General features: G+C 52.3%; 1 protein-coding gene and 1 pseudogene across 1 annotated transcript; one reads left to right on the forward strand and one right to left on the reverse strand.

The window, feature by feature from the left end:
• The first annotated feature begins 5,858 nt into the window (after window positions 1-5,858).
• LOC123626443 lies at window positions 5,859-7,292 on the forward strand (annotated as a pseudogene).
• Window positions 7,293-8,931: 1,639 nt separating this feature from the next.
• LOC123626713 (rod cGMP-specific 3',5'-cyclic phosphodiesterase subunit beta-like) lies at window positions 8,932-21,080 on the reverse strand. Its single transcript, XM_045535949.1, is given in 17 exon segments — window positions 8,932-9,230; window positions 9,968-10,085; window positions 10,786-10,860; window positions 11,130-11,181; window positions 11,608-11,715; window positions 11,933-12,033; window positions 12,639-12,726; window positions 12,975-13,084; window positions 13,379-13,407; window positions 13,410-13,485; window positions 14,156-14,305; window positions 15,358-15,423; window positions 16,323-16,389; window positions 17,177-17,304; window positions 17,802-17,879; window positions 17,965-18,105; window positions 20,988-21,080. Coding segments are annotated over 17 exon segments (1,779 nt in total).
• Between the last annotated feature and the right edge of the window lie 2,463 nt (window positions 21,081-23,543).

A 23,543-nucleotide genomic window follows, 5' to 3' on the forward strand; every position in this document is an offset into this window, starting at 1 on the left:
AGTTGTGACCTCCCATGGATTAAACTCCTTATTTTAGTTTATTTCCTTTTCTTGTGTAAATAGTTAGCAGTAACTATTTAGAGTATTAAGTTGGTGTCATTCTTTTAAAAAAATTTATCAAGCCCTGAGGTGACTCTGATGCAGAGGCCAGGTTGGGACGCCCTTGTCTATGTCAATGAGATGGAGGTGACGAGAGTCTGACATTTACTGAGAGCCCAGTCTGTATCCTGTACTACTCTGCACTCTGAGGACAAAATAGTGATTAAAACAAACCTAAATCCATGGCCTCCCAGGGCATTTATCCTCCTGGGGGACCTGGGCAATAAGCCACACACAGTGTGTGCATTTTGGGATGGCTGCAAGGGGAATGCTTCAGAGGGTGAAATTTTAAATTAGGAGGCTTCTTTGAGAAGAGGACTTTTCACTAAAAGTCTGAGGGAGAAAGCGGTGAGAAGAGCTGTCAGAGGGATTCCAAGCAGAGGGAAGGCGGAGTCCAGGGAAAAGGAGGAGGCAGAGGCGCTGGAGCAGTGTGAGGAGGGCGATCCCTGGGAACAGGTGGGCAGATCCTATGGGGGCTGTGAGCACAGCAAAGATGACACCTGCGGTGGGCAAGTATATACAGAAAAACACAATAAAAATACAGAAAATATGTGTATTTCTAAAACTGTTATCATTTTTTAAATTTTCCATTCCTATTTCACGAGCTTCATTATTATTAATAGGAATCAACATCCAGATAATAATCATTTAGATACACCCACCACATCATGGAATAGATGCGACTTTCTCAAGCTGAGTGCTCAGGAGTGCAAGAGGTAACTTACTGTTTTGTATAACTAAACTTAATTTCTGGTTAGACAGCCATGAATCCCAGATAGTTCAGGGTAAATTTAATCATGCAGCTTTTTCTAAGGCAGTTCTGGGATTTCACATTCAATTTGGGATTTCCCCTGCTTCTTCTCAGAGTGGGTGTTTGTGCCACTTCTCCCTACCTCCCTACTGCCATTCACACAGGTGCACGTGGTTGTCATCGCTGCCCCAGGCTAGGACCACTGAAATAGCTGAGTTTCTAGCTGGTTCCCTGTATTCTGGGGTCCCCAGATCTAAGGGATGTCCCTTATGCTTCTTCCACCTTGGCCTTCCCCCTGGGTGGAAAGTAACCAATAGCCTAATTCTCTTGATTTTCCTGAATAATTTTATTTCCCATTGGCTGTGGAATTTTTGCCCAGGCAGGCTGGAGAAAGGAAGGAAGCTTTTGTCAAGTGTTTTTCATTGTCTTCTCCTATGTCAGTTGTTGAAATGGGGATCTTGGCTCCAGATTCTTCAAGGATTCAGTCTCACGTTTCTCAGAGCTTTTTCTCTCAAAGTTGTTGTCTCTACCATGGGCTTTGAAGCTGTATGGTGTGTGTGTGTGTGTGTGTGTGTGTGTGTGTGTGTGTGTGTATGTGGCATACCTATAATGGAATGCTACAATGAAAACGAATAAACATAAACTATGGGTCAATAAAATAACATAGAGGCTGGGCGCGGTGGCTCACGCCTATAATCCTAGTACTCTGGGAGGCTGGGGCAGGCAGATCATTTGAGCTCAGTAATTTGCGACCAGCCTGAGCAAGAGCAAGATCGGTCTCTAATAAAAATAGAAAGAAACTAACTGGACAACTAAAAACATACAGAAAAAATTAGCTGGGCATGGTGGCGCATGCCTGTAGTCCCAGCTACTTGGGAGGCTGAGGCAGGAGGACTGCTTCAGTCCAGGAGTTTGAGGTTGCTGTGAGCTAGGCTGACGCCATGACAATCTAGCCCTGGCAACAGAGTGAGACTCTGTCTCAAATAAATAAATAAAACAACATAGATACATCTCAAATCTTATATGTGCTCACATACTATTTGACTTCATTTGCATAAAATTCTAGACAATACAAAAAAATCTATAGAGCAGAAAGGATATCACTGTTTGTTTAGGAATGGGGCAAGAAGGAGAGATTTGAAAAGGTCAGGAGGAAGCTTTTGAAGGTGAAATACACATTCACTATTATGATTGTGCTGATAGGTTCACAGTGTCTTCATATGCTAAAACATCGAATTGGGTATTTTAAACATATTCAGTACACATTTGTCAATTATAACTCAATAAAGCTGTTAAAAATGGGATGCTTTAAAGACAGGCTCTTGGGGCAGCTGTGTTGTTATAAGCAGTGACATGTGAGCAGGTGAAGCCACGTCACTTCATGTCTACCTCTTATAGCTCTAGTCTGCCCATAATGGCCTCTACAGGTGAAAAAGCTCTTTTTTTTTTTTTTTTTTTTTACTCTCCATAGAACCTTGATATCTATAGTACGGGGACATAAAAGTATATGGTGGTCTGACCCTTGCCAGTTGAGCAGCCTGGGTCATGGGGTGGGGTGATCAGGAGGCTGTCTGAACTTGCTGCTGTCAGCTGCCACCCCAGCGTGCATGGACTTTCTTTCTGCAGAGTCTTTCCTATGGGCTTAGACGTAGTCTCCCCATAGCTGTCCTGCTTCTGGTTGATCACTGACTTATTTTTCTCCCCTCTGCCAGCTGTAGGGCCAGGTTCTGCAGGGTTGGGGCTCAGCAGGGTGGGCATTCTCTACATTTTATCCACCACTCTAGTTTTTGTCTTTGAAGGTTGAGGACGAAACCCTAGATAAATCTTTGGTAAATTTATCAAGTCCCTGTCACTGTTGGAAACCTCCTGAGCTATACCCTGGAGCACTGGTTTGACACTGCAGACACTTCTCCTGGGATGGAAACTCTCCTAAATATTGTCAGCAGGACAGTGTGTGTTTATAACATTGTCGGGAGGTGGCTAAGATGATAGAGCCCCAAAGCTGAAGTCAGTCTCCTTTCTCAATGACAGTTGGACATTCCCCTTTATAGAAGATGCAGACAACAAGGGTGATACATCTAATCCTTATTGCTCCATTTGTGAAAAATATCTGGTACAGAGTTTTGCTTGGGAACCTCAGGGAAAATCTGGCTTACAAGACAGGAAGGAAGAAATGTTATAAACATGACTGTCACCCTGACACTAATTCATCAGGGCTTTGGGGCTTGTGTGACCTCAATGTAATTCCTTCCCTAAAATGTTCAATCAGGTATTTTATTAAAGTGAACTTTTAATCACCAAAGGAGGTTTTCCTGAACTATGGTCACGGCCAACAGAGACATTAGATCGTTTGAAATTGTTAAGTGGAAGGGACAGAAATGCATAGGGGTGAAGAGTAGGAAGGAGGGGAAAGTTCAAATTTTCCAAACCTACTAGGCAAGACAAACAACTAGTTTGGGGAGAATTGTAGCAATTTTATTCTCTTTTAGTAAAGTCTTCCATTAAAGTATAACAGACATAGATAAAAGTGCACTTATCACTGAGTGTAAAGCTGGGTATAGTTTCAGAAATAAAGTACACTCGTGTAATTCACACCTAGTCAAGAAACAGAGCCTTTGCAGCTCCCTGGACACTCCCACCCCACCTGCCCATTTCTAGTCACTGCCTGCCCACCTTCTGCAAACCACAACCTGACTTCTAACACTAGAGGTAACTTCTGCCTGTTTCATAAAGGTAGATTATACAAATGTTTATTGTTTCTGGCTTCTCTTGCCCAATTCCCATTGCTTCTCATTTCCATTCTTTAAAGATACCATAATTATTTTTAATCCACTCAGTCATTAAAGGACATCTGGGTTATTTCCAGGTTTTAGCAATTATCCAGAAAGCTTCTATTAAAATTTGTGTACATGCATTGTGGTGAACGCAGCCCACCAAATTGTTGACTGGTTATCTGTATTTCATGAAGTGTCTGTTCAAGTCTTTTGCCCATTTTCTTTTTTATTGCATTAGCTGTCTTTTTTTTCTTTCTTTAGCTTTTAATATAGACATCATTTCAGATTTACAGAAAAGTTGCAAGAAAACTACAACTTCATTATACTCTTCACCCAGACATCCCAGTGGTATCACAGATGCTTCCTCCCTCTCTTTCTCTATTATTAATATATACTATATGCACACACACAAATATATGCACATATGTACTTCCCCCTCTCCCAAACCATTGAGAAGTTGCAAACATGGTTTGCCTTTACTCTATTGATTAATAGGAGTTGATATATTCAGGACAGGAGTCCCTTATGTGATATTAAGTATTGCAAATAACTTCTCCCATTTTCTATGTTGACAGTTTTCTTTTGAAAATCAAGAGACTTCTAATCCTTCTCTCATGCTTAAAGGCTATGTGATTTTGGGGTATTCAACTACTCACTTTGAATCAAAGTCTTCTCATCAATAAAATGGGACTTTGATATCTTTATTTTTAAAAAAGTTTCTCTTGAGCCTGTCTTATATTACACATATCCTTTAGGTTGAGTGAGGTTCTAAATCACAATTTTGGGGTGCTCAGGAATCCGAGGCTAAACATGATCTCGCCATTTTGGGCTCCCATCCGCTGGCAAAAAGTCAAAAAGGAGGTGAACAAAGGAGCGTCTCTAAATGTACAGGACGGGTGGGTGACATCGCAGGGAGATCTCCAGCCTTTTATCATTCCCTGCTCCCCCCCAACAACATCTCTGGCCATTTAGGATGTAGGTTGAAAGTTCTGCACCACTGAAAGATTCCTGCTAAAGAAAATCCACTTCCCATGAGAACTCTCAACAGAACTGCATTGCAACTGCATACTTCCTAAATCACAGGGTGAATTGAAGAACATGGTAAATAATTACCCTATAATGGTGCAACTAATTCTGATGGGTTGTGTTAAGATATGCTGTAGCCTTCTACCATCAGCTTTGTTGGCTACCCTCTCAGGGTCATGATTTTCTCCACTGATTAATGATCCCTTTTCCCCTCATCAATCAGCATGTTCACACAGATCTATGCCCACTTTTCTATTTAGCTCATACAAATAGCTAATAGTTAATAGAATTTGTGAGTGAATCTTTGAGATGTTGTATGCCTGGGACCAGGTGACATCTGGAGTCTCCTTAAGTGATGAGATGTTCCTGGAAAAGTTTAGTATTTCAATCAATAAGGAAGTTTGCCCTCATCAAGGGAGATGGGTTTTGTCCAATCTACTGAGGGCCTGAATAAAACAAAAAGAGAAACAGTGAACTTACTGTTTGATTTGGGACATGCCTTTTCTCCTTCCCTCAAACACTGGTGCCTTTGGTTTTCAGGCCACCACATTGGGACCAGGACTTAGAGCAATGCCTCCTGATTCTCAGGCCTTAGGGTTTGGACCCCAGTCCTACAAATCAGCTTCCCTGAGCCTCCAGCATGCTGATGATAAATTGCGGGACTTCTCAGCTTCCGTACTTGCATGAGACAGCCCGTCCTAACAAATCTCTTTACACACACACCCCATCTCCATACTTACATCTGTATCTGTGGGTCCTACTGGTACTCTTTACCTGGAGAACACTAATAAACACAACACTCAAGTTTAAATTTCAGATAAAGCAATGACCTTTTAGTATAAGTATGTAATATCTGCATACTGGGTTTGCGGTACTTTCATGAATTCAGACATATTTGTAATAAAATTATTTATCAGAAATTCACATTTGACTGCATTTTGTATTCGACCTGGCAACTCCAGAAAGGAACACAGACATACAGACACCCTGGTTTTAGCCTAGTGAGACCCATGTTGCTCTACTCACCTCTGCAACTGTAAAAGAAGAAATTCTCACGTGTGAGTTTACAACAATTTGTGGTAATTTCTAGCAACAGCAATAGGAAACTAATAAAATACTCTGGTGCGCATTTGCTCCCTGGCTTTCCGGCCCTTGGGCCTTCCTCTCCAACACTTGAGTTGTGCTTCCGGTGGGAACATCGGGGCAAGATGGTGCCGCTGGTGTAGGTGTCTCTGCTCAGCAAGGTGAACCAGGCTTCAGGGCCGCTGCCTGGTACTGGACGCCCTCGCGTCCTGCCCCGCCCGGCCCGCGACGCCCGCCCCCTGCCCCTGTCCTCCTGCCCAGCGTCCCCCGCGCTGACTGCCCCCTCCCACTGCTCTCTCCTGCAGCTTAGCCGCTACTCCGCCCTGTTTCTCGGCGTGGCCTACGGAGCCACAAGCTACAGCAAGTGACGGTGGGGCCAGGGCCGGGGGCTGCTCGGCTTCCCTGTGGGACTCCTAGTGCCGTTTAGTGAATCTCAGGGCAGAAAAGGGGACAGGGCCAGGTGCCAGGCTGCAGGACACATCCTCCATCCTAGACCTGCAGAGGCGCTAGTGCACTTGGCCCCCGGGGCACAGTAGGGTTGACTTGAGATCAGTTTACCCACAGTGCAGGCTTCCGAGGCCCAGGCGGGGACTGGAAGGCGCCTGGTTCTTGATGCAAGCTGGCACTGCGCGGGTGTTGGAGCGCCGAGGTCTGACGGGAGGCTGGTGGACCTCCCAGAGCTGACAGAGGACCTAGGGAGCAAGTGCGTGAGGGGTGGGCCGCAGGGACCCTGTAGCTTCTGGGTTGTGCTCTTTTTGGGATCAGGATCAGGCCTTGGGCTGCACTGAGGTAAAGGAGAGTAGACAGCAGGTGTATCTGGTTCACAGCATCCCTGAAGACACCTTGACCTGCGGACTCAGTTCCTTTTATGCGGCGTTTTCAGTGAATTGAACACCCCCCCCCCAACAGGTTACCTAAAACCCCGGGCTGAAGAGGAGAGGAGGATAGCAGCAGAGGAAAAACAGAAGCAGGATGAGCTGAATCGGATTGCCAGAGAACTGGCAGAAGGTACTTGTGTCACTGGCTCTTCATTGTCCCCTCCCAAGTTTTCAGGAAAAGTAGCTGGTCTCCAAGTGAGCCCCCTATTTGAGGGTGGGGCCGCCTCTCCTTTTGTCTAGCAGCGGCCCAGTGTGAAGAAGAGTGCTTGGGTTCTCCTTTGTGGAGGAGGCAGCGGAACGGGTCTTGGTGACAGTCAGTCTTTGTTGAGGCCCAGGCCACACGCTGCCCATGTGAAGCCACTTTACCCCCCCTTAGAGGCCGTGAGGTGAACACACTTTCCCGCTGACGGCCTCCGCAGAGGCAGGTCCGGGTGTGCAGGGTTAAGGAGACGAAGGAGGACAGTTTGATTAGGGCGCGGCTGAGTTCTGCTGGAGTTAGATGTTGGATCATTTAACGCCTGGAAATCTGAAGTCCTTTCCAGTTGCCTAAGACTGTAACAATGTGTGTACTTTCTCTCTAACTTTCAGCCCGAGAGGACAGCATATTAAGGTGAGCAGCCTGTGCCAGCCTGCTTTGCTCCAGAGCAGCAGAGGATGAATAAAGCTTCCTGTGTTGTGTGACTCTCTGGCTCCCTCTCATCTACTGGCGTCAGTTGTCTTGATTTACTGGACACAAGCTCGGCAGTTGTACCCTGTCTTCGAGGTTTGTTTGGGGTGGAGGATGGGGAGGGGGTTTCAAAAGAACTAATTGGCGTTACCAGTCACAGCCCCAAAATGTATCGCACAAACAGCAAGAAGTGCAGAAACCCGTTGCTTCTTCTGTCTGGGGCATCTAGCAGGCCAGACCCCCGGGTGGGCTTTGGCCCTCTGTCCCCTCCTCACAGATCCTCCCTTTGATCCCGGGAGGTGGCCAGGTCAGACTTAAGACTGAAATCCAGGGATGCGGCCTCCCGAGGACGAGGTCAAGTGCTGCCTGAGCTGTTCAGAGAGGCAGGGCCTGTGCTACCTGTCATCCCAGCACCTGCTGGCTGCGAGCCTGTCAGCCCCTTGCTCCGGTGGTTTGGGATGGAAAAGGTGATGCTGCTGTGAATACTTCCCAGCTGTGTGCCTTGAGCAAACTTCTAGGCCTTGAGCCCCAGTTCCGTTTGTAAAATGAGTTCGTTTGCCTATGGGAAGAGAAAATGGGAAGCCCTACAAGTGTTTTAAAGCCTTGTGCTTGGTTAGGGTGAGGTTTGAGTGAGGAGGTGACATGAGCCTCCTGAGCTCGGGGGGTTGGTATCCAGGGGGACACAGTTCACAGAGCTTTTCAGAGATCTCCTGGTGGTAACTACTACACACCCACAAAATGGATGAGTAATGTAGCCTATACTGTAAATTATTCACAGTTGGCTTTATAAAAACACAAACCTTAACAAACTCCCAAAATATCCAAAGTTATCTTCAGTCATTTTCTTGGGCTTCCTAACCTCTTGTACCGAACTGCCACAGTGGAGTGTGGGAGCCATCGGGTCCCCATGGGACTGGTGCTCACAGGATGCAGCAGGTTGAAGACTTGGGTGCTGGGCCACCATTGCAAATTTCTGTGCCCACTGCAAGAGAGGACAAGACTGAGAGTGAGAACCGTGCACTGGCTACACCAACCCAATGTCTTCCCCTCTACTCCCTGTGTCCTCTGCCAGCCCCTGTAGGAGAAAGGACAGAGCCTGGGTCTGTGACCAGAGCAAGCCGATTAGCCGGGGCTGAGCCTGCCTCAGTGCTTTAGCCCTGCTGACGCTGTGCCTGGGTTACTCAGTCCTGGCCTCCCACAGCCCTGGCCGCCTTGTTTACGGGGTCCTGTCGATAGTGTAGGATCGCAGGGAATAACAAGCAAAACCCCAGAGCTCGGTGGTGGAGCACAGGCCACACCACGGCCACGATGTCACTGGGGTTCTAATTTGGGGTACACTGACTTGTTACAACTGAGTCCCGTTCCCATAATGTAGGGTGAGGAGGTAAGTGCTCTGCACACAGTATAGGACTTTTTAAAATCACAGCGTGCCTATTTTCTGGTTTTTGTTGTTGTTGTTGCTGATGTTTGGTTTTAGGTTTGCTGTTTTGTTTCTGAGGGTGGCGTGGGAGGAGGGGCGGCTTTCTGAGTTACTGGATGGTGGAAGGAGTGGGCTGCTAAGCGGCCAGTGGGCTTTCCTGTTGTCAAGGAAAGAACCCAGGTGCGTCCTTAGGAGAAACGGGAGTGCCCTGGCCAGGAGCGCGAGGACAGCCTTCACTCGGGGTCTGCTAACCCGGTGGAGGTGGCGTCCCCTTTCCGTGGGACGGGGCCTCCCCACCACGGCTCCTGCAGTGGGAACCCGAGTGGGCCGGCGACAGGGCTGTCTGAAGGAATCTGCTCTGTCCCGTGACTCTCTGCCTCGGCACCCGCTACCCGGGAGGTCCGGCGGTGCCGCCCCGCGGGCCCTTCTCGGTGGCTGCTCCTCTCCTCCTCCTCCTCCTCCCCCTCCCCCTCCAGGGCCTTCGCCTTGGCCTCGCACTCGTCGGCCGGCGCCTCCGCTCCCTCCTGCCGCTCTGCAGCCGTTCAGACACGGCGGGATCGCTCCGTGGAAACGGGCGAACTCCTGGAGGGAACGGAGAAGTCGCTTCCCCTGCCCGTCCCCACCACCCTGCCCCGCTCGCCCGTGGGGACCAGCAGGAGGGAGAGCCACTGAGATGGCAAAGCCCTGAAAAGGGGCAGGAGCTCAGGGTCTGTGTTCCCGACGTTAGGACGGGCAGCTTTGGGGCGCGGCCGCTCACGGTGCGGACAGTGTGGGCAGCGAGGACATCCAGGACCAGAGGAGAAAACGCCGCCTGCAGGGCCGGGGGGCAGGATGGAGGGAGGGTGGCGAACGCGGGCGGAAGCACACGGGAGCAGGGGCGGCCCTGCGGCCCCCTTCCGTCTCTCACACACAGGCACACGTCAACGAGACACGTCACAGATCACACGGGGACACGGCGCAGATGGAGTCGGGGACGGCAGTGGGGGCGGTGCCCTGTGTAGGGGCTGTGACTTGTGGCCACTTCTGGACCGAACGTTCCGCTGGTCCCGCCCTCCTCCAGAGGGGCACAGCCCAGTCAGGGACAACTTCCCGGAGAACCAGCTTAACGTCCTCCTCACAGTGTGGGGCTGTCACCACAGAGCACACCCAGAGAGACGCAGCTCTTGTGGGGCCAGGGTGTCATGGGGCATCACACAGGGGGCTCTGCAGTTGGACCCCTGCCTCAGTGTGTGCCCCCAGCTCCTGCCCTGTGTCCTTGTGGGGCCAAACGGCAGATGAACATGGAACACCTCCGTGCCACACACTTGTACACGACTGTGCACACGAAGTCGATGGAGCCAACCTGCAGCTTGGGGAGCTCGGCTGCCTTGTTCCTGTCCATCACAGGCCGTAGGGGAGCAGAGGAGGGTCATAAGCCCCTCAGCCCCTGGGGACCTCGCATAGCCCCCAACTCCACAGCTCTGAGCAGTTCGCTCCCAGAGACACAAAAGAGCAGAGCCCAAGGTTGGAGACGGAGCCCGGCCCAGGTGGCCAATCCTGCCTGACAGACGCTGGCCCTTGGAAGCAAAAAGCCACGATGACCCCACGGCCGGCTGTCGGTGGCGGCTCCTCTGCACATCCCTCGTGGGCTCCAGTCAGTCCAGCCTTGGGGCCCCGGCGGGCAGCAGCCCTCGCCCGCGGTGCTGGCGGTGTCCCCTGAGCTGCGATGCTGACGTGAAGACCCCGGCGTGGCCCAGCTCGCCGTGGCGTGGGCCCTGCACGCCCTGCCAGGGGCCTCCCTGGAGCGGACCCTGGTCCAGCTGGGCTTCCCGGCAGAGCCGCCTGGACCCACACAGGGGCCCTGGCTCTTCCAGTTTCGACGACTCTCATCTCTGCTTGGGCATCACCCCAGCCCTGCTTTTCCCATGTTTACCCAGGTCCTGAGCCCCCTAAACTCATGTCGCACAGCCTCACAAAGTGAGATTAAGACTCAGGACCCCAGAAGCCCCGGGGTCCCGGCTGCCACTGAGGCAGGCCAGAAGCTCCTGAGGACCATGATGTGGTCTCAACTCCCTGTTGGGGTGGGAGGTTCTGGAAGCAGCACTCACAATGGGCTGCTGATCCAAGACTGTCCTTTCCAAGTCACCTTGTTCCCAGAACTCAGCGGCCACCAGAAGAGCAACCTTGAGGGCACACAGAGGCAGTCATCAGTGGGCTCCATGCTGGTCAGAAGGCTCCAGGCCTCATCTTCTCTGCCCCAGACTCTGGGGTCCCACCGCTCAGGGCTTTGGGCCGCTCTTGAGCACGGGGGCCGGGGGCACTTCCCATGTTGCCTCCCCGGCCAGGCCTGGAGGCAGCCCTCAGCGTTACTTGTAAGCCCCCATCTGGGCTGCCCCAGATGCAGCCTCTCAAGGCTCTGAGGAAGCGTTAATTCCGGGTCAGTGTGGCCTGCTTGAGCACTAACCTTGATGGCAGACAGGTCACAGGCCGTCATCATCATGGCCCTGCAGACAGACAGACCCAGTCACCAGTATTAACTGGACACCTTCTGAATGCAGGTAGTTTTTATATATTTTCTTATATGTAGGACAAGCCTGGGCAGACGTTAGCTCTGAATCAACATTTTTTTGGTGAAGTAGATGAAGAAATGGAACCTCAGGAAATAAAGTGAATGATTGCTGAAGGCCCCAGACCAAGAAGATGGCCTGTCTGCCCCCCGAAGTCCTGCACTTTCTCCCCTGAAAATGGGAAGTGAATAGGGTGGGGTGTTTGTTTCGAGGCATCAGGAGGCTACTGAGAGATGTGCTGCTCTAGTGCCAGAGATCCGGGGGCCGGGCTCTTCTAGCTTGTCTGGGGGAAGGGTCTCAGGATCAAACCGCTGACAGGCGGGTGCGGCTCGTGCTCTGCAGGGGCTGAGCCCTGCCACTCACATGACAATCCCCTTCTCCGTTGTCTCCAGGGACAGGTACTGCACCCAGCTCTTCTTGTCCTCATAGTTCTTGGACTCGTCCATGATCTTCTGGAACATCGTCCTCTTCCTGAACCCCAAGAACAAGGGAGGGCACAGATGGGAGCAAGTGGAGGGCACCCTCCCTGCTCCCCTGCAGGAGAGGCTGGAGGCTGGAATCCAGGCCCCTCTGCACCAGGATCGGGCCCCTCCCCTGGCTGTGCTGCCTGAGCCTCAGGCCCAGACTCCCCCGCCTGCCCCTCGAGGCTCCCTGTCCTGGCCCCCACGCCCTCAGGAAGGGGGCCCACTTGAAATAGAGCGCCAGGTCTGTTGCGATGATGGTGATGTCCATGAGGTGGATCACATGCTCGTGCTGATGCCGGTTCAGGTTCTGGTAGGTGTTCAAGCTCTGCAGGAGGCCGCTTGGTCAGTCGCAGGGCTGTGCCCAGGGCCATCGGGGTCCCCCCAGTCATCTCAGGCCACCAGGACCCGGCCCCTCCCACTCCTGGGTGGCCTGTCTGTGCCTTTCAAGCCCGGGCCCTTGGGCCCTTGGCAGGTCGATCCTGTTCCTCTGCAGCCAGGACGGCCCTGCCAGCACCTCCCTCGGGGTGTCCACCCCTCTCCCGGCAGCTTCTACCTTGGGTCATCACTCTGGACCCAGGTGGCTGCACAGACCACAGCCCAGGGTGGGGAGGGAGGGGTGGCTGGTGTCCTGGTTCCTTGGAAACCACCCCGCTCCGCCACCCCTTGCTCAAAATCCGGCCACCCCATTGAGGCCTCTGCCCCGCCCCAGGCAGTCCCGGACCCCTGTCTCCTCGGAGCCCACCCCTCCCCATGATGGGGATGTTTCCAAACTCGGCTCTAGCCCTGGGGCTCCTCACACAGCCCACTGGGGTTCTCCTGCTGCCAGAGCCGGGCCCAGCCCCTCCGGCTTCAGCCCCAGGTCCGAGCACCGGCTCCAAACACCGGCTCTTCAGGACACAGCCACATGGTACCCAAGAGCAAGACGCAAACCTCCTCCGAGAGCAGGAACTTCCCAAACCCCAGGTGGTGGCGTTCCAAAATTAAAGAGCCACGGAGCTTGGCTAAGGGATTCTGGGACCTGTTACAGATTTCACTAAAAAACAAATGAATGGTTAGAAGAGCAGCTGAGAGGCAGTGGGGGTTAGGGGCCAATGCTGGGTGCCCCTCTGGGGTGGGGGCACCCCTAGGTCCCCAGGGGCTGCAGCTCCTATAGCAGACCCCACTTTCTGCATCACCGCTGCTGGGGTGCTCAGATTCATGCCAAGGGTGCGGAGGCGAGCTATTGCTATCCCATGTGCTGCCCGCGTGCCCCAGCACGGAGCCTACTTCATCTGGTACAGGTTGTTGGTGCCGCGGTGGTTGATGTTATGGCACAGACCGGCTGTCACCATGGTGAAGGCCTCCACGTCCATGTAGTAGCCTTTCAGCTTGCCCGTCTGCAGAGACAGGACCTCCCCTGCCCAGGTGCCCTGGCTCCAGTGGGGGACAGGGGTGGGGGTCGGGCTGTGGGGCCTGAGTCTTCTCCCCTCCCCCTGGGTGCCCTCGCCTGTGGCCAGGCTGGCGTGTGCAGTCAGTGGGTGTTGGCCTCCTCCAATCCCTCTGCCCTTGAAGGGCCCGTCTCTTGCTCTTGCGGCACGTGGGGCACTACCTGTGGCACCCGGAGGGGCTGCACAACCCTGGTCATTCAGGAGGCCTGACAGGGAGACCCTTCTCAAGTCCCAGCCACGCACCATGAGCAACAGGAACATTGTTGGGCCACGTTGAAGCCATGGCGCCAGTTGTGGTAGGTGATTCTCCAGAACCCTTTGCTGATGGAGAACAGGAACCGCACGAGGACCTGAGGGAGCCGAGAGGACACGTGGGCCCTGGTGCCAGGTGGAAGTCCCACAAAGCTTCATGTGCTGATGGCTCTGTGGTGGAAGCCCTGCTTTGAGTCCATGCCCTGTCTCCTAGGCCCCCATGACCTTCCCTGTCCCCCCATTCACTGCTGGCCGTTTTCAGACTTCATGGTGGGGAGTGCCATGTCAGGCACCTGTGAGGTGGAGCTGGGCAGGGCAGAATCCCATCACCCACTCAGCAGTCCACCCACCAATCCATCCTTCCTTCCATCCATCATTCTATCCATCCACCCATCCACTCATTCATCAGTTCACCCTCTCACCCGTCCATCACCCATACATCCACATAACCATCCACTTACTCATCTACTCATCCATTCATCCACCCATCCACTTTTCGTTCCTTCCTTCCTTCCATGCACTCATTCATCCGTCTGTTCATCTAACCATGTGCTCCTCCATCTCATTGTTTATTTTAGGCATACTTGCTGCATGTATTTTACCTCTTCTATGATGAACATGTCTGCCCCCCAAACTTCATGTGGGACCTGGGGGACCCCAACACAACCCCCTCACCTCCTGCCTGGGGTTTCCAGAACCCCCTACCACATCCCCACCCCCACATCCTGGGGGATTTAGGACTCCGCCTATGTCCCTCTGTCACGTCACCCACCTCCGGGGGATCTGGAACTTGCAGACCACGCCCAGCTCGTAGTACATCTGGATGCCACATTTGACCAACTCCAGTTCTGTGCACTCCAGGTCAGAGAAGTGGAACTCATAGATGTCAGACTTCCTGGGCCTCGGCAGCTCTTCCTTCTGTGGGAGAGAGCTTGGGTTGAGGGAGGCAGGCCCATGGCAGCCCTCACTTGTTCTTCCACCTTTCTCCTCTCTGAAGCCCCTGTCCAGCTGCAGATGCCTGGGCATCTCTGCTGGCATCTGTCCTCCCAGTTGGTCCAGCCTGGAGCCCAGGACCCTCACATCCCTGCCAGTTCAGGCCATGCTCCCCTCTCCTCCCACCCTGTGGCCCAACAGTGAGGACTGTGCCCAGCTAGGCAGACAGAGTAACGGTGGGGAGACAAACAAGCAAACACAAAGGGATGTACCTACAAAGAGATGCAGACACATGTGGATACACAACCACACCTGTGAACACACAGACATACCCATGGATACACAGGCACATGTGTGCAGACTCACATCACGCAGACACATGCACACAGCCGCACAGTAATGCAGATGAGTGACTTTCAGAACCTGCCAAGCACATTTACACGCTCAAAGGCCTCCTATGGAGGACTGGCGGCCCCTGGATGACTCTGGCTGAATCGTGCAGGCAGGCGCAGGGTGATGGAGACACCGTATCACTGCCGAGTTACCAAGTGATGGTCTCTGGGAGACGCACAAGCACACGTCCACGGGCACCATGTGCACACACGCGCGCACACACACACACACACACACACACACACACACACTGGGTGTTGTGGGCTCCTGGGCACGCCCGTAGCAGGGATGACACACATGGACATGTAGTTCAAGCCCTGCCCACAGAAACGAAGCACAGATGGTTCTGGGAAAGCACAGAAGCAAGAGGTGGACACGGAGGTGCACACAGCAGTGCAGACGTCGAGTTACACCGTCAGCCGGACAAACACACTCAGACACGCTGGGGGAGACTGAAAGCCAGGACGATGTAGACACACACGTGAGACACGTATACACATGTGAATGCACACGCAGACAGCAGCCAACACCACAAGATGACGCTGTGTGTGCCAAGCACCTCTGAGCTCAGAGAAAGGAGAACTGTCCCCTCCCACCTCAGGGGTGGCCAGTCTCCCTGCGAGGGGTGGGAGCAGGACCCTCACCAAGATCGACCCGAGCTCGTCCTCATCGCAGTCAGCAGGCTCCTTCCCCAGGCGCCCCCTGGTTGGCTAACAGAGAAGAAAGATGTGTCCTGAGGCAGCCACAGCGTCACCTCTGCCCTCGTGTGTGGGCCGGAGTGACATCTGCGTACTAACAGTCAGCTTTTCCCTTGCCAAGGCCCAGTGACCTCTGGTTCTAGAGACAATGGTAATGTGTGTGTGGCAGCTCACTTCCCTGTGTGTTCCTGTGTCCTGGGCCCTGTTCTAAGCCAACCACATGTATGACTGATGGAATCTCCCAGGACGGACCAGGAAGCTGAGGAGACTGTGGCATATGTTGTAGACTCGAACCCTCAGTGGGGCCCTGCCTGGCCCAGCTGAGCCCGGCCCGCATCAACTGAGACCAGCCGAGATTAGCCAAGACCAGCTGAGCCCAGCCAAGATCAGCCAGGATCACGTGGCTGCAGCAAAGACCACCTGAACCCAGCTGAGCTCAGTGACGCTCAGCCAAGACCCTCTGAGCCCCGCTGGCCTGCAGACCTATGAGCATGAAACATGTGCTTCTCGTTGTCACTGAGACTTCACGGTTGTTTATGCGGCAAAAACTAATTCAGTTCATCATTTCTGCACCAAAATATCTTCTTGCCCAAGTAAAATACAGTTTCTCTCAAGGAATGGACAGGTACCTGAAATTGGAACACTTCATCAGCGGAGGCATTCGTGTAGTTACGAATCTGAGAACGGATCAGAAACACGACTTCGCCTCAAGCAGCTGAAGGTATAATGTGATTCTATGACGGACTCTCCCTCCCAGTCTCACTCGCAAGGGGCGAACTTGGAAGCTGGCAAAGCGCAGCAGCTGAGGGCTGGCTGCGGCACAGGGAGACAGGCAGGGAGGGGGACTGCGGGAGAGGAGGGGGAGGCACCAGGCCAGGGCAGGGCCGTGGCCCAGACAGCACGGGACTCACAAAGCCACTTTCTGCCACGCAGGGCGGAAGGCCGCTGGCCAGGGCCCAGTGGGCGGCCGGTGGAGTGCTGCGGGGAGAGCAGAGGGTCAGAGGACCAGCGCCCAGGTTGTCAGACACACACATGCAGACCTGGCACAGTGTGGGAGCCCTGACATTTGTTCCTTCCTCTGGGCTCCAGGTGGGAGCAGGAGTCGTGGAGGTGGCGAGCACTTGAGCAGGGCCTGAGGCTTGGCGATGTCTGGGCTGCCTCAGCTCCCAGTGCTCTGCCGTGCCAGGGCCCTCACTCTGCAGGAGCCCTCACCCCCTCCTGGGGACCCCAAGGCTGCAGCTGCCTCCTGGGACTCACATAGTCACCTGTCCTGCAGTCCTGGCCCTGACTTGCATTCCAGCCTGGCACTGGGGTCCCAGTGCTGTCTGGGGCCTAGGGCCAGGGTCGTGACAGGCTTGTGGGGTCATGGCCCCACAGCCACACAGCGGCAGGGTTGGACGGGCTGACCACCTTGCCCAGTCTGTCTAGGCTGGAGTCCCGCCCTGACCTCGGGACTGGACACCCCTCCTCTCCCAGCCCCACAGGGGGTGCAATGCCAGGCCTCCCCGCTAGAGGCTCCACTTGTCTGGGTGGGGCTGGACGAGCCAAGGCAAGACCCTGAAGGTCTCCAAGTTCAGTTGCTGCCGATGGGGCCACTGGACAGTGCACCTGGACCTTGGCCATCCACTCTGGAGGTCCCCAGTGCCTCAGCTCCCCCCTCCCTCCCCACTGTCTCCCAGACCAGCGAGTCAGCCTCCTCCTCCCTACCCTGCTCCAGGACACCCACAGTGCAGGGAGCAGCCCAGGCCTTCCAGGCCCTGCTGACCCCACTGTGGTCCTGAAGCCACGCCTGGGGCTGAGGGTGTCCCTCCTGCGGGGACGCCTATTGTGAAGCCTGGCACTTACGGAATGACTTTGGAGGATGTAGTCAATGACTTTGTAGAAGATGATTTCCTAGAAATACACACATTGGTTCTGGGGCTCCCAGCCATGCAAGAGACCCCAGGTTCCCTGCTCTCCACAAACAGACAGTTACACATGACCACACACTCACATGTAATTACACACGTGCACAACAGATGTATCCACCATGCATGTTTTACAAGCACATACTCACACATACACCCGCACACATGCACATTAGGGGCACACATGCTGGTACCCATGGGGCATGCTTCGTGCACTCTGATTTGGATCCATCCCCCTCTGGGTCCCACATAACCCCACGCTCAAACTGGGCCCATACTCCTGCACACATGTGCACACATGCACACACGCCTGTTCACAAGTTCCCACATGGAGAGATGTTATGATGATCGTGGATGGGGCACCAGGAGCCTGGGCAAGCAGAACATTTGCTGGCGACCTTGTTTGGGGGCCACCCTCTCCTACCCTGGAGCCGGAGCCAGGGAGCCACAGTGTGCAGCTGGCCCTAGCCGGCCAACCAAGACTTACGTGGCCGTTGGCGTGCGTGGGCCTGAGTACAGCTGGGATGCTCCCATCAGCACAGGCCACACATCAAAGAATTCCTGGGCAGAGGAGAAGAGAGTGAGGTGGTCAGGGCAGGCGCCGAGCCTGGTGGGCGGGAGGGCCCCTGAAAGCCCGAGGCCTCACCTTCTCCTTGGTCATGTCCAGGAGGCCCACCGAGTATCGGTCACAGTTCAGACAGGCCCGCACGGTGTAGAAGGCCTTGTGGAATTGCCTCTCGATGTCTGTCAGCTCCTCAAACACCTTGTTGGCTGACCACAGCAGCACCTGGAGGGGGTGGCACACCTGTGAGCCTGTGGCCACACTTACATGCCCACACCTGCCTGACCACACCTGGGAGGGAGCGACAGACGCTCTGCCCCAGGGTTTCCTCTGAGCACATGACAACCTACTTCCTGACCCAGGGGACCTGGGCATGTGCGGGTCAGTGAGGCCTCCAGACTTTGGCTGCATCCCTGCCACTCACGGCCAGTGCTGGCCTCGTGCTCGGGTAGCTCGGGTAGCAATCAATTGCTTTGAACGCCAAGACCTGGCCAGAGATTCCTCTGACTGGCTATTGGGTGACAGCTTGTGACAAGATGTGGCTTGTGGATATGAATTCATTGTTTTCCGGACTTCAGGCTCTCTGCGGCCTCAGCAAAGAGAGTCTGAGAGTGACGATTTGGTGGCATGCCCATGGGGTCCTGGACAGACCCTGACTGAACTCAAACATCCCTCCCCACGGGCCCCTGGTGGTGGGTCAGTGCTGCTGCCAGGCTCGGACTAGCCCCCTGGCCCACACCCTGAGCCCGGGCCACTTCTCTCTTTCCTCAGTCACCGCCCAAGACAGGCCCCACTTTTGCCAGGTGTCTCCTGCCTGCCTGGGGCCAGGCCCTCCTCTCACAGGCAGGGATGGCTCCTGGAGCCTCAACTTCCCCTAGACCTCCCTGCAGGAGACAGCCCCCTCCCTGTGTGCGCCCTGCCTTCCCGCCGGTGCGCACTGGCCCCACCCGAGCGTGACGACTTGGCCTCTGGCTCCCTCTCTCCACCCCCAGGAGACATCAGTGCCAAGATGAATCCCAACACGCCCAGACTCCCTGCATCTTCATCTTCACATCGGCAGACCCTGGCTGGGCATCTCCACCCTCGGACACTCGGTGCCTGCAATGCTGGGCTCCGGACTGCCAGGGCCCCCTGTGCCTCCAGCACTCAGCCCTGCCCCCTCCACCACTGGGCCTCCGTACAGCCCCACCCTTCACTGCCCGGCTAGCGTGCCCAGCCTCCAGAGTGACCCTCCACTGCCTTCCCTCCATCCTGCCCAGCATTCTGCCACCAGCAACCTCCAGAATGAAAGAAACACGAATTTCTACACCATCGACGGGCAACTGATAGAAAGATCCAAAAGCCACCTGACACCAAATCCACATGGAACACACCACGCCCACCATGCAGGTAGGAGGCAGCACAGAGGAGGTGCTGTGGCCACCTCTACTTTCCCGTGTGGTGCTTGTGCTTGGTGGGTGCACATGGCCAGTCTTTCCTGCTGCCCAAGGCCATGGGAATCTGTAGCTTTTTTTTTGCAATGATTTTATTTTATTTTTATTTACTTTTAATTGATAAAAATTGTGTGTATTTATGGAGTACAGTGTGGTGTTTTGATCTGTGTATACAGTGTAGAAAGATTCAATAAAGCTAAATAACTTATCCATCACCTAACTGACCATTTTTTCATGGCAAGAATGTTGAAAATCTACTCTTTTAGCAATTTTGAAATATACAATACAATCATCCCCTGATGTCCTGGGGGATTGGCTCCAGGACCCTAGGGACACCAAAATTTGTGGATGCTCAAGTCCCTGATATAAAATGGTGTGTCTGCATATGACCTCCCACACACTTTATTATTATTTTTTATTTTTTGAGACAGAGTCTCACTTTGTTGCCTGGGCTAGAGTGCCGTGGCATCAGCCTAGCTCACAGCAACCTCAAACTCTTGGGCTCAAGCGATCCTCCTGCCTCAGCCTCCCGAGTAGCTGGGACTACAGGCATGCATCACCATGCCCAGTTAATTTTATATATATATATATTTTTAGTTGTCCAACTAATTTCTTTTTATTTTTCAGTAGAGATGGGGTCTCACTCTTGCTCAGGCTGGTCTCGAACTCTGGAGCTCAAATGATCTTGGCCTCCCAGAGAGCTAGGATTACAGGTGTGAACCACCATGCTCGGCCCCTTCCACGCACTTTAAATCACTCCCAGAGTGCTTATACCTGGAAAGTATACGCTACATGAATAGTTGTCAAATATCTTGTAAAATTTGTATTTTTTTTTCCTTTTTTTAGACAGAGTCTCAGTCTATTGCTTGGGCTGGAGGGCAGTGGTGTCATCATAGCTCACTGCAGCCTCCATCTCCTGCCTCCGGTGACCCTCCTGTCTCAGTAGCTGGGACTACAGTCATGCGCCACCACACCCGGCTAATTTTTCTATTTTTTGTAGAGATGGGGGTCTCACCAGTCTTGCTCAGGCTGATCTCTAATTTGCATTTTTTAAATTATTGTATTGCTATTTTTGTATTTTTTTCCAAATATTTTCCACCTGTGGTTGGTTGAATCTCAGAAATGGAGCCCGTGGACGTATGGCCGCTGCACGTCATGGACAGTGGCCACCACGCAGTGCGGCGATCACCAGGGGTGCCCTCCGGGTGGAGACCCTCCTGCTCCCCCAGCCTTGCTCACCGCCTGTCCACTCTCTTTCCGTGGGAGCAGCGCTCTCAGAGTCCGCCCTGAGTGAGGGTCTGCGGATCTGTCTCTCATCTCCCTGGCCCACCCACTCGGTCGCTTCCCCCTCGGCAGCTTCCTCACGTCCAGAGCGTGTCCAAGCTCTGTCCCCCCCCCCCCCACTGGGGACCAGCCCTTCGGAGGCCCAGCCCCTCCACCCCGTGTCTCCTCCTTCTCCCTGGAGCCCTCCCTGGATCTCGCGCAGGAGCCGCAACCCTGCTGTGGCCCCTGACTCGGTCAGATGAGCCCCTGCAGGGTGAGGCGACAGCTGTCCCTGACGTCTCTGAGCACCTGACGTGGGCTCTGGTCCTGCCAGGGCTTTGTCTGCGGTGGAGCATCGTGGGGTGGACGCGCCTGCCTGCCTCAGGGAATGGCCGATGGACCTGTCCTCACCCACCTCTGGCGGCGCTCAGTGCCTTTCCGACCCTTCCCCACGCATGCCCGACCCCTGGCGCGCCCACACTGCTGCAGGACCTCAGGCTCCATGAGCTCGGGCAGGGCTCAGTTCCACCACTGCAGTTAGTGGGTCCTGACCAGGACTTAGAAAAACAACAGAACTGAATGGCCTACTCGCAGAGCCATGGTGCCTGCTGTCCTGTAACAGCCACATGCCAGGTTTGGACGTGCGGAAACATCAGGCGCATTTTCACTGTGCCCCTGGTCCGCCATGGAGAGCCTGACCCCTCCCTCGCATCCCACGCACACACGGCACTCGCTCCTGGGGCCTCAGGGCCTTTGCACAGGCTGTTTGCTGCCTTCGGAGCCCCCATCCCAGGAGGCCCTCCCTGAACTCCCCCGACCCAGACTCCCTGCTGCCCCACGGGACCCCATTTGGTACCGACCTCCACGACACCATATCCTTAGTTTTGTTTTGTTCTCATATCCGATACCTAATTAATAGCTGTCACATAATGGGTATTAGAGAGTGTTTAATGAATAAATGAATGGAATATTAGATTTGATTTAAATCCTTTATATTTTCTTTACTTGTTTCCTTGACTTTTACTGTAGATTTTAATACTCTTATTAAAATCTGACTCAAAATCTTTTAGGAAAAAGATGAGGTATGATTGTTATTATACATACACACGTTACACAAATTCTGATTCTCAAGGAAGTTTCACATATGGAAGGATTGAAAATGAAGAAATGTTTCCAATAAAATGAAGCCAATTTTATAACCTGTCCATTATTGATAGGAATGACCAAGGGCTTTACCAAGGAGGAGAATTCAGTTCCTCTGGATCGGAGAAGTTGGTGCAGGTTTTTCTGCCAGACCCTGGTTTTACAGAGTGTGATTTTACCTACAAAACTGGCAAAGAAAACCGAGCTGAAAAACTGATAATTCCTCTAGGAGGCATCTGATAAAACCCCTGGGTATGGTATTTCCCAAAAGGTCTATTCACTAATACTAAATTATCAGGAAATAATATTCACAACATTTAATGTGATGCTAGAATGAGATACTACAGAAACAAAAGGAAACTCCCACCAAATAAATAAATAAAATCCACAAGGTAAAAGAGACACAATAAAAATACAAGTAAAAATACATATGAAGCAAAATGCTGTTTACTTCTGGACAAAAGATGAATGCCTGAGGAAAAACATCAGGAGCCCGAGCTCATTTTATTGGTGAAATAATAAAACTGGATGCAAAGGAGAGCTACAAAAAAGGGAGGGGAGAGTAGGGTAATTGTGAGATGGAGGGAACGTGGCTGATGGATACTCTACAGAGGAGGGTAATTGTTATGACTAAGGTAGATTAGGAGGAAAATCAGTGCTAAGCCTGATGAAGGCACAGAACAGGAGGCATTAGAAAGAAATTTATTCATGTGATTAACACGGAAAGGTTAAGAGCTATGACAGAAAAAACATGTGGGTAATAAATATACTATTCATGAATGTCGTTTTTCTTTTTTCACCAAATGACTGAGAAATTTTAGCCTTTGTTGGATTTGACAAAATGACAAATTTCTTTTTAATTTTTAAGCAAATCACAAACAAAACTCAAGATAAATTTAAAGTCTCATTTTAGAAATGATTAGACTAATTTTCTACGCATTCAAACATGAAGAGGTATGTCATGCTCTATCCTTTCATTCAGACATTTCCAGCTTACATAAACATATTTTATTGTATAGCTAAGATTTAAAAACAAAAAAAAGCTAAATTGAAAATTCCTCAGGTAGAGTGATTACTTCTGTGTGTTTGCTTTTATATTTCCCATATATTCTGGACAGCTGTGAAAGTAGTGACCAGGTCATTCCCAAAACTCTTTTTAGCCACCCTTCCTGAACAGCTGGTGTGAGGAGGGGTGGTATGCACTAGAACTACTTTTATACAAAGCATAACCTCACCAGCAGAGGGCTGAGACACCAGTGAAGACAACACACGATTGTTGCCTAGTATTATTTTGCGTAGAAAATTTTAAAAATTTGATGAAACACCCTTTAGATCCTTACTAGTCTTACATGTTAGAAATGTATAACCTCAGGCCTGCCCTAAACCTACTGCATCAAAATCTTCATTTTAAAAGATCTCCAGGTGATTACTATGCACATTAAAATCTGAGAAGCACTGTTTTATCTCTTTGAATTCTCAATCATGACTTAGAAAAGTTTACAAAATAATTAATTTTAGCAGGGCAAGAAGGAGAAGAAAGTCTTCCTTAATCTCTGTTCAAAAGTACCTACTTCAGGTCCTGATCCCACCAAGGGTTACTCAGGCTACTCACTGAAAAAAAAGGGTTGATTTTTAAAGCATTTTTGTTGTTTACAAAATATTCATCTATCCTGTCTCCCCCACCTTGGATTACACATAGGTATTCACAGAAATTCTTTATGATGCTGTCAGAGAACAGTAAAAACATCCATTTGTTTAAACTGTCTTATATCAAGTTTTCACTTGATGTAGTTATGTTTTAGGAGACATGATTTGAGTTGCAGT

Source organism: Lemur catta, chromosome 22 (assembly GCF_020740605.2).
Source record: "Lemur catta isolate mLemCat1 chromosome 22, mLemCat1.pri, whole genome shotgun sequence".
NCBI lineage: Eukaryota > Metazoa > Chordata > Mammalia > Primates > Lemuridae > Lemur > Lemur catta.